Genomic DNA, 12122 nt, shown 5'->3' with positions numbered 1-12122 from the left:
ATGAAACAATACTTGCCTATGATATTTGTTTTCAATAAATGTTCATTGAACCGTGAAACGATCTGTTAACGATACTCTTCCAAAAAAAGTCATCACATTCTTTCTCTGCCTCAGCACCTTCTCTCTGGAATAATTTGCCGTTAAATTTAAGAATTATTCAATCACTGAAGACCTTCAAATCCAAACTGAAATCTTATCTTTTCTAACAGTATTAGTTATTGACACTCATCCAAACTTTCTCATTCTTTCTTTTCTTGTGCGCCTCGGAATATAATATTTCTAGATAGATGGTGCTATATAGATGCCTATTATTATTATTATATTATTATCATTTTTATTGATAGAAATGGGTAAAAATCAAATTATAGCAAATTTTGGCTTGTGTTTATTCAACCGTGAAATTTAGCCAAAACAATTCTATCGTCTTTTAGGAAGTACTTTTTCAAGCCTTCTGACTATTTTTCATGATGAGAATGTGGAATTAATTCCAATAAAATAGGATCAAAGTCATGATATTTGGCTTGTGACTTTTGAAAAGTGACATTTTTGCCTTTTAACGGTGCTCACTGAAGCATGACGTAAAATACGTCCATAACACTTACTACTCAGAGGGCAGATTGTAAAATTACCTACACGCTCATGTAAATATACATTAAAAAAAATCGCGTTGGTTCGGAAATTATTCATGTTTGTTTAAGGGGGACTTACTTTTTTGTTGTGTGTATTTATATATATAAATATACCAACAATTCAGTACATTTTCTAAAGACAATTGAAATAGTATTGGTTACATACTTCTGTATTCATGCCTATATATATCATGTATGTACGTATGAATGTATGTATGTATTTTATCTAGGTCACATAGACCAAGCTCTATAAGGCGAAATGATTTGAAAACAAAAGGAATTTTAAGAATAATGAATACCGATGTGAGACGGTTTCTTCGTGGAATTTCAAGGTTTTTATTTTATCCGATGCGATCTCAAATATTCCAATATTCTTATATGATAAAGATATTTTTTCATTTAATATCAATAATTCGAATCGATGGTGGTTTACACATTTCAGGATGCTTTTACATTAAATTTTAATTTCCTTTACCCCGTCATTCAGCAACTCACTTTGTCTTGTTGTTATGAAACTACACGATTTTGAATGAAGCTTAATTAGTTATGCTTTCATTAAATCTGTGGCATTACCTCTACGTCAAATAAACCGTGACGCCACCCTTTTTTCAATTCATTATGGTCCATTTGTAGTTTTCAAAATGGATATTTAGTTAAAGCTCTTATTGTTGCCTGTTTGTAAGTAATCGATGTGGATCAAAGTTGAATAAATCTTTACGGAACTCCCTAAAAAATTGCGCGATCTTTGAGCTTTAATTATGCTTGTTGCGTAAGTCTAAGTTTACCTATAGGCCTAAACTTTATACTCTGTTATCCCTCCTAGCCAAATACTCTAGTATACACAACGATTTGCCAGAGTATCATGCTATTGAATACAAGACGCATCTCAATCGGAGTGTTTCAAGATGGATCTGCTACGAATTTCGTTAGTGTTTTCTTGTATATTGATTCCAGTGATTGGACTCGACGACGACCCTGAGTTCGTTTATCCTGATCGTTTCAACGACCCTGATCGAGATGCTTTCCTTTACGACACTTTCCCCGAAGGTTTCATCTGGAGTTCAGCGACGTCCTCGTACCAGATCGAAGGAGCTTGGGATACAGATGGGAAAGGAGAAAGTATCTGGGATAGATTCACTCATGTAGGAGGAAACGTATACAACAACGATACAGGAGATGTAGCATGTGATAGCTATCATAAGTAAGTACTTTAAAAAAGTTTTGAAAGTGTTGAGAAAAAATATTCCCAATATGGAAGAAAAAGGGAAATGCATTATGTGAAGTAAAAAGTAAATGTAATGTGTGACTTTTCACCCAACATTGCGCGAAATTTACACAGCATCAGGGGATGCTTTTCGCAGCAAACATGCATGAATGTTTACTCTTAAACAAATATTGTTTGAATCTTTTTAAATGTATAGGTCTACTTTTGATATCCCTTGACCACATTGTATACGCCAAATTTCGTTGTTGCGTAACCCTCTCTGATAATACATGGACAAAGTTCTCGTCACCATGGTGAACGCAAGCTCATAGAAAAAAATACGTCGACTCATCTACTCATCTTGTTTTTTAGGGTGTGTGTGATGGTAATTTTGTTGTCCCGGGATTTTTCATAATATTTTGCAATGTATGCTATCCCAAATAACCTCTTTCATGATTGTTTTAGAGGGGGAGGGTGATGGAAGTCATAACAGACAATAAAGAAATCGTGCAGGGCTGAGGTCAGTACAATAAGGGACTCCGGGAAGACAGTAAGGTCTAGGTTCATGTGTACCAAATAAAGAGAGTACAACATTCATTGAGAAGTTTGGTTAAGCTCTCTTGGAATCAGGAAGAGCATAGAGTACGAAATAATAAATCAAAACACAGTAGGCTAGTTTGTTGATTCAATACATTGACACATTACAAATCCTTGTAAAATCTATCGTAGGTACAAGGAGGATGTTGCTCTGATGAAAGCGATGGGTCTCAAGTATTATCGCTTCTCAATCTCTTGGCCTCGAGTTCTTCCTGATGGTACTCTCAACAGCGTCAATGAAGCTGGCATCGCTTACTACAACAACCTGATCGACGAGCTCCGGGAGAACGACATCACACCCATGGTCACTCTCTACCACTGGGATCTACCGCAGGCATTGCAGGACGTCGGTGGCTGGGCCAACGACACCATCATCGATCACTTCAATGACTACGCAGAACTATGCTATCAAAGATTTGGTAGCCGTGTCCCTTTCTGGATTACATTCAATGAGCCGTGGATAGTCACTCTCCTGGGCCATGCCATCGGGTACTTTGCCCCAGGAGTAACAGAAGATGGTACCACCATCTACGTGGTGGCTCATAACATCATCAGGTCACACGCAAGGGCGTGGCATACATACAATGATACCTACAGGCAACTACAGGTGAGCCATCTTCTGGAATCTTGGAGATTTCGGATCAGCATGGTCCAGCAAAGGTTCCATGCAGCGGTTTCAAATGGTTTTAACAGTATTAATTTTGTTTTTCTGGCTTGAAATTCTATTAGAATACTTTCAAAATCTTTAATGATCCTAAGAATGTTTTGATAATTTTCTTGAGCTCTCGCAATGTCGTAATAATATATTTGAGGTATACACTGACACATGTAAATTACCATTACTCAAGATAATAGCGAGCCTAGGCTAATAATAGGATAATTGCGTATTACATTAATTGATGTCAAGAGAGGCAAAATATTTGTACACTTATTTCGTCTACCTTTTAAATTTCCGGTTGCATTATAGAATGGTCAAGTCGGCATCACATTGAACTCGGATCATATAGAACCTTATGATCCAAACAATCAAGACCATGTCGACGCTGCTGATCGATGTTTACAGTTTCACTTTGGTTGGTGGGCCAATCCAATCTTTAAGAATGGTGATTACCCAGATATTATGAAGACATCTATTGCGAGAAAGAGTGCTGCTCAGGGTTTCGCCACGTCCAGACTCCCTGAGTTCACCGAAGAAGAAAAGGAATATAACAGAGGTGAGAGAAATCGCCCTTGCTTTGGCGGGGAAGTATAAAGATCCAGTAGTGGCCACAATTGTCGGGGCCGGGTCCAATAGGATTTTGATGACGTCTACAACCTAAACTTCAATAGAATCAATAATCATGCGTCAAGTCATCATCCTCGTCCACTCCTAAATCTAAGATGACGTAAACTTATTTTCACGCCATAGTCGTTTACGTTGAGTACGATCTAAAGATCCCCCACCATTTCTATTTAAATCTTTAGTAAACAGGGGCACTCGACTATGATGGCATCCAAGATCATTGGACTTGGATGTCATCCATTCTATGCTTTCTAAAAGTGTGAAATACATTGTCCCTATTACTCTGCTCTGCTCTGTCCAAGGTACGGCTGATTTCTTTGGTCTGAACCAGTACACAACCCTTTATGCGAACAACACACCAGAAGATGACACCAACCCACCTGGTTACCTTAAGGATCGTAATGTTCTGACCTTCGTGGATGATGGCTGGGAGACTGCGGGGTCATCATGGTTAAAGATTGTTCCATGGGGCATTCGAAACATTCTCAAATGGATCGATTCGCAGTACCAGGTGCCCATCTACGTCACAGAAAATGGTGTATCCACGCACGATGTGTTTGAACTTGATGACGTCATCAGACAGAAATACTACAGGGCATACATCAATGAGGTCCTTAAAGGTATAACGAATACTTTTTTAGGATTGCACTGGCTTTCACTCCTACAAAATAATTTATCGTATTCACATTCTGTAAACCAATATATTATACATTCTTTCTGCGCTTCTTTCTTCCCGCCTGTCTGTTTTTCATTCATTCTTTTCTTTTCCCCCTAGCTTTATTTTCTTTTATGTCATCTTAATGTTTGATAGTGTTGAAATTAATTGTAACAGAGCAATGACATGTGCAGCCTCTTTATCAACAAACTATAGTTAAGTTGTCTGTGCCCCCAACAACGTCCTTTTGTAGATCATTTGACCCTGTCTTATATTCCAGTGGTGTAGGACGCATGCCTCCAGATCGTGGTTAGACTGAAACATTGCCTATGGTGATGGGGCTATATAAGGCAATTCCTTGAGATTTCTATAGTCATTTTTAGGAGGGCGAGGCGACCATCTCTCATAGGCTACACTTTAAAAACAAATCAGTCAAAAATGACTAGTTAAGAGGGTCAGCTGGGTGCAACTGTTATTCTAGTCATATTTGACTATTTTTCTAGTCATATTTTACTAGAACAGAGTTATTTCTAACTAGAATGTCAGAAATGTGACTATATCAGTGATTGCCATATCAGTTGCTCCCAGCTGACTACTGGTCTAGTCAATTTCACTGATTTGTTTTAAGAGTGTACTGTTCGAAATTCTAGCTCCCCCCCCCGATCGCCACCCATGGTTAATCGTTTTCTTTTGGTAAACAATTATTAATAGTCTTATCATCTTAATTATGTTTTTTTTTCATTCTAGCAATCAAATTGGATGGCGTTGACGTAAGAGGCTACACTGCGTGGTCACTTTTAGACAACTTTGAATGGGCATCTGGGTACAGTGAAAGGTTTGGGATGCACTACGTCGACTTCGATGATCCAGAGCGACCTCGAACGCCAAAGAGATCTGTCTCTGTCTACTCCAAGATCATCGCCGACAATGGGTTCATCAAAGAAGTACCTACGACCCCTCCAACAGAATACACAACTGCAAGTGCGCCATCTCTCAGCACGCTGAGTATGATCATGGTCCTCTGCTTCTGCGTTCTCGCAAACGTCTTGACGAAATAAAACTTTGTTAAACACCTTGTCCCCACTGTCGTGCATCCGTTTGTATTGGCTTTCGTAGCCCAAATCTTTTCTCTCCAACAACAAAGTTTGCCATGACTGACTTCAAGATCTGATAAGATCTGCCACAATCACTACGATTACTCCACGATTTTAGACCCCGGTTTCAATCAGAGCGCGAATAGTGACAGTGAGAACTAGGTAGCAGTTCGAAGGTAATAACGATCGTTTTCATACGCAGAACAATCGCCAGATAAACATTAATCATGCATAATTGGAATAAAATTCGAATCTATTGTGATGGTCATTTGGATCTAATGTTTATAATTATTGTTTGTGAAAACAAGCAGAGGTGAGCTACAATAAGAGGTGGAGAGTGATAAAGCTTGTAAACAGAGGTGTTAGATGGTTTAGCAACGACGAGAGAGATGGTTGAGAAGACTGGAGTGGAAAAGGTAGAAGAGGGGATGGGTTGGTGTAGGGAGGGGTGAGGTTGTGGTGAAGGCGTTTGCGTTGGAAGGAAAAAAAGGAATGATAGATCGAGAAATTGAGAAAGAGACGCTAGAGGAAAGGGGTTATGGAGGGAGGGGTGGTGATTGAGATAAAAAAGGGAAATCAGACCTTGAAATGGAGAGGGAAGTAGGGGAAGATAGACAGACGAGGAGAAATGAAGTAGGGATGACTAGAGGGGGGGGGGGGGGCAGAGAGATATCGATAGAGAGAAAAAATGTGCTAAAGTCTTCTTTCATCTTATAGTATTTGAATTCTATTCTTTTCTCCTATTTTATCATGGTAATTGGGGCATAATATTTTTAAAGGCACATTTAAAAGGGTAATTTAATAAGAGGAAGTTGGCATTGTTTGAGTGGAGAGATACATGTTAGATAGTAGGCCCTATGACAGGGATGAAAGTTAGTAATTCAACATGGTATAAATTGGGCTTTGGGCAAAATAAATTTTTAAAAAACAAACAAAAGTAATAGTAGTTGAATATGATTGAACTATATATTTTATGAATAAAGAGGGCGCTAATCTAGTAAAGCTCACATACCACGGGCCTAAACATTTCCATTAGACTCTTGTGTTAAAATGGCACTAAAATCACTAAAAATTAAGACGAAATTCGGGGGTCAAATATTTACTACCAGTGGATGTGATATGTATATCTGACAATCCATATCTGACCAGAAAAAATTCCCTCGACAGGATCATTTTTAAAATAAATCGGCATTTATAAGCTAACCATCCCCTTCCCGACTGCAATAACTTATCTTTTTATGGTATAGAATATAGGGGAAAGCGACGAAGCGTACAAATTTTATTCAAATTTTGATTCGTAAAACACAATTTCTTGCCCATTTTCGGACGAAATAAAATGAAAATATACAGGTATGTTAAACGGTGAAGATTGTAAAACAATGACGTTAATAAACAGTAAGCTTTGTTTCTAGTTTGATAGATTTGGAGTAAAATTAACGAATTCCTTCATAACTAAACGAGATCTTTTTTTTTAATTAGCCAACAAATTTGTTTAGACTTTACAAAAGCTCAGGGGCGGATCCAGGATTTTCTAAAGGGTGGGGGGAACAAATTTTTTGTAGGAAAATTTTTGACCTATTTTGATCCCATACAGAAAATTAATTTATAGAGCATTTACCTTGTGTATAATAATGATTGTTTTTTTTTCTGTATTTCCCCTTTTCTGTTGCTCCTTCGTATTTCCTGCGCCCGAAATACTGCCCTCAGAGGGTTAATGTTTTTTGCAAACTCAGTACCCTGATTACGCCAATTAAAAAAGTGGTACAGAAGATAGGAGGCATGGGAATCATGAAAGGAATCATGCAAGGAAACAAAGCGACAGAGCTTCACAAATTGTTATCCTTATTAACGCCAAAAGTCTAGTTATTATTCATCTCCAAGTGGATATATAATTATGTTTACACTAAAAATATTCAAATATTTTTATTGTTTAAAGGGTTGTGAGAATGTAAGAAAATCTTCTGTGTTCGACTTTCTGGTTTATGTGGTGATTGGTGCTTTATAGTGCGGTCAGTTAGACCCATCCTGTTTTGACTGCAGACCAAAAATCTACTTTGAGCTTTTATTGTAGACACATGATATGATTGTTTCCTGATTGTAGGCTATAACGGATTTCCTCGAGTATTTCTCTCACTATGAACGTCAACGGGGCATCACAGCAGAAGTTTTGAATTATTTTCTAGTTTGGGCTTTTAAAATAATAAAGCGAGAAAATTTGAAAAAAAGGGGGATCCATCGGATTAGATAATGATATTTTCGAGTGTAGGTGTTTCCATATGATCTTAATCTTTTATTAACAGAAATTCCACTATATGGAACATTTTTTTATTGAAAACAAACTCTAAGAATGATACTACACTGGTAACATAAAGAGTGTACTAGTTTAAACTAAATTGCGTGTAAAACAAATGTCATTTCAGCCATTAGTTTAGGTTACTAACTTAATAGGTTGGTCATCAATTCTTATGAAGAACATAAGAATGATAACTTGAAAGGTTAAGTAATCTTTGATATCTCAACCAATCATATTAATTTACCTGTGGGATTTTAGTAATGGAGATAAGACCAAACGAACACTGGTATATTGATGGTGAAAGTTGGTATCTATTTATGGTCGGTTGGAATGGAGAGGTAAACTGAGAGAAAAAATGGATTCGAAGGAGTTTTATTACTTTGGCTAGCTCTTGATTATGATATTACTAGTTCCTTTTTTATAGTTAGGCCTATCGGTATGAGGGCAAGAAAATAAATATTGGTTTGTAGCTGTTGCTTGTTTTAGTTTGGCTCTTTGATTGATTGATTGATTGTCTGTATTTCTGCATTCACATACGCCAGATATCTGCAAGGTAATAGATACAAATCTTAATGTATAATTTAGTCGCAGCATAGGCATTGAATTAATAATGTCAACAAAATCTCATTAAATAAAATGACAATTATTAGGTAATGCAGGAGACCTCCACCGTGAACGATTAGGCTAGATATTGATGACGGCCAGGTAAAAATGTACATATTTTTCATTTATTTCTTCATGGTTCTACTGATGACACAATAACCAACACTGTGCGTTGTATGCTACCGTAAAGTTTGATTGAATAATCGAAAAAGGAGTTCGGCCAATATTATAGGCTACCTAGGTATCCAGAAGACGGCCGCGCCCACAATCTCTCCAAGGATTCTTGAACAGCGCCCTCATCTACTGCTATCTGAGCGGTGAATGATACACAGGTACCCGAAATGTCACTGTACTAATTACCATGATTAGAAGTTATTGTCTTTGATGAATATACCTTGTTCTTCGTACCTTGAAATTCTCATCAATCTGATTCATTAAAGTGTCATGCACTGTTGGTATGAATCATTTTCATTGAAATCGGTGCGATCTCGTTACGTGTGCATGTACATGTAGGAGAGAATGCAAACGATAAAGCGATTAGATAGAGGGCTTTCCTGTCTGGTATCCTATATCAACGCTTGAACAACTGACAATGGTTTCCTGATGAAAATTGCAAAATTGGTGACCCGCTTCTTTTAACATAGCCAAAAGTGGTCTACGTTAATGTGATTTGACGTAAACATAAACGTCTATCTGAAGGTATTCCCCGTCATTATAGAATTTAATGTCAAAATTAAAAATAAATTATATATCTGTAAACAAGAACACAGCAAAAACTGTGGTGTTAACCGGTGTACATAGAGGACCACACCAGTTATTTTACACCGGTGTTCAATTGGTGGTGTTAGTTTTACACCTATAGGTGCTATTACAGCACCTATGGTTGTTACATTTACACTCCTTGGTGTTATGTTCAATCTCTAGGGTGTTATTTTAACACCTCAGGGTGTGGTCCTCTATCAACACCAATCGGTGTCAGTTTTAACACCACAGTTCTTACAGTGTACATGTGTAGTCGAATAATGAACCTACCACCAAGCCAAGCCAATGCGATCATCATGTGTGCCCTCCTACCCTTCCCCCAAAATAGGAAAATCCTGGATCCGTCCCTAGGTCAGACTGAGGCTACATAGAAATGTTTAATAAAAAAATAGACGAAACGGATGTCGAGGGTGTGATCTTCATTTCGACTGGAAGGAAGGGGAAGAGGAAGGTGAATAGGCCTTTGAAGTTAAACAAAAATAAATAACGATGGAGACGACAACGATGACGACTAAGACAACAAGCATGCAACGTAAATTGGAAAACAGACTAAGCACCCCCGCGTCTGCGTATGATTTGGTTTATCAAACTTCAAATAGAAAAGGATGGTGTTTTTCGATTATTTCAATAGGTATTCTTCTAAAGAACAACTGTTATTGCTATTTTGATTGAAGACAATACAATCCTAATACAATTTCATACGAAATTAGTTTAAAATCATTGCAAAATATAGCAAGGTAATTTTCTTTCCTTCATTTTCATTGTGACGTCATTTTAACGAGCAAACGGGCGTTTTTCTTCTTTTTTCAGCTATAAATGCTTACACAAAGGTGTTAAAAATCTGCTCTAATTCTATGTTAATCTACATATACCGTGTGGGTAAAAAAAATTGATACCACAAAAATCCCAAATAAAAAAAAAATGAACGCATAATCATTATATATGGCTGAAAAGAGCATCTTCTCCCAAATAATTTAATACCATATGTATATGGTATGTCTTAACGCTTGAATAATCAGTAAGTATTCTTGGCAGTGAAGTAAATCTTGATTTGCGCCAAAGTAAGGCATGCCTGCAATGAATGAATCACGATGTCATAATCCAACATGAGTTAGTAAACCTATTAGCAAACCCATTTTCAATGAAAATTGAATTTAGAATTGATGCTTAAAAGAGTTATTAGACAATAATAAATTACTGAAAAGGTGTTTTGAAAAAAAAAATAATGAAACCCTTGTATGATCATGGTAGGATTGTGACATCATTGACATCTGAATTCATCCATTGCAATCATGCCTTATTTTGGCGCAAATCAAAATGCAAAGAATACATCCTGATCATGACGCATTTTTCCCTTAAATTTGGGCTTTGTGAGGTGTCAATTTTTATTCATTTATTTTTTTACTCACTCGGTATATTTAGGTTAGTATTGGAAATCCTTTTGATAAGGGTAGCAGTCACTTCATTCACAATTTTGTCATTTTATCAATTTGGGCAAAAGGTGCTCGTCGGCGAAATATGGATGATTTTACTTATTTTACTTATTTATGACGAAGTTGTCTGAATCCTGTCTGACATGGTTTGATTGACAAAAGGTTAAATAAAGACAAAATGTTTCGATGGCGGATTTCTGGTTTTCCAAGGTCGGTTTCACAACTATACAGACGTATGAGACTTGTAAATTCATTCTGGTGTGAAACACAATTGGTCTACATTCCATCGTCATTAGGTGATAAAGCTTTTGGCCATTGTGGTTACCAGAAAAATATGTTGCCAGAGTTAAGACAATTAAAATTCAATAATGATATAAAAATAGACCAAGTAATCATAATAAGCAAAACTAAATTACCATTTAAAGTGAATTCTGGGTGTGATGAATAATGATTTTGTTTTTAAATACAAAATTATCGGTAATTGCATGACAACAAACAAATCCGAAACAGACAAATTTATTAATAACGACCTCAGTGTTACAGGCGATCTGTATTGTCATGATCATTAATGAACAATGAATGTGCAAAATAAGGGTTAGATTAATTTGGTTTTGAGTATTTAACAAAACGAAGAGATGAGATTGTTATCAGATAAATTTAATTTAGAAAAAGATTGACATTGGAAACAGATTTGTATCTGCATAATCTAAAATTATGTGGCTTGTGCATGTTTTATGGTCATGATTATAATGAGCTCGTACACTATATAAACTTTCAATAAGAAAAATGATCTGTACTTTGAAAAGCACAAACAATTTTAGAAATCATACTGAGTATTATATGAAATCAAATAATTAACAATCATCAAATATCTTCAAGGAGACCGCCAGGTGCAGTATACAAAAACTTCGAGAAGTAAAGCAGAAGGTAAACAAATTCATCAACATCGGGGATACCAGAAGTTTTCAGACAAGAGTAAACACAATTTAGTCAAAAATCACTTGAATTCCACTGATCTTTTCTTTTTCCTTTTAAATCTAGAATCGTACTCACTTACTTCTCTGTGATTAAATGTACTCTATATTAAAAAGATGCCTTTTTATATAAGAATTGGTATACATAAAAAAAAGAACTGTTTTATTACTAAGTTTGCTGATGGTGACGTATAAAAATGTTATTGAAAATGGAACTGCGATATTTGGAATCTAATTCACTTACTGTTCATCAGTGTTGTCGCTATGTCGGAAATCCACGAACGAGCTTTCATGTCAGCAAGAATATTTGTGTGAAAAGTAAAGTTTGATAAATGGTGAGGCAAGCAGTACGGATCAATGCATGCACATTTATTTTTATTTCGATTGTATGAGCCCATTTTTTCTTGACATTTAGCAAATAATAATTTATGATATTAGACATGTCAGGCGAGATTAAAAATCACAATCCGTGTATTTTTAAGTAATGGCTCATTGAATTAGAGGGGGGGGGGGCTGGGTTCCAAAATATTTTTATAACAGTTTTTATGTGAAACCACAACCCTAGGTTATTTACATTTCCATCAAATATATAGTAA

The 12122-nt window shown here is 36.3% G+C and overlaps 1 protein-coding gene across 1 annotated transcript; it reads left to right on the top strand.

Annotated features, from left to right (window-relative positions):
- Positions 1-1454: 1454 nt before the first annotated feature.
- On the top strand, positions 1455-5718 carry LOC121418966 (cytosolic beta-glucosidase-like). The gene is made up of 5 exons (XM_041613208.1): positions 1455-1830; positions 2563-3037; positions 3398-3644; positions 4015-4332; positions 5115-5718. The coding sequence occupies exons 1-5, from the start codon at positions 1535-1537 to the stop codon at positions 5423-5425; spliced, it is 1647 nt and encodes a 548-aa protein (XP_041469142.1). The 5' UTR covers positions 1455-1534; the 3' UTR covers positions 5426-5718.
- The last annotated feature ends 6404 nt before the right edge of the window (positions 5719-12122 follow it).

Source organism: Lytechinus variegatus, chromosome 7 (assembly GCF_018143015.1).
Source record: "Lytechinus variegatus isolate NC3 chromosome 7, Lvar_3.0, whole genome shotgun sequence".
NCBI lineage: Eukaryota > Metazoa > Echinodermata > Echinoidea > Temnopleuroida > Toxopneustidae > Lytechinus > Lytechinus variegatus.
The sequence above is the reverse complement of the archived record's forward strand: the minus strand, read 5'-3'. Positions and strand labels throughout refer to the sequence as shown.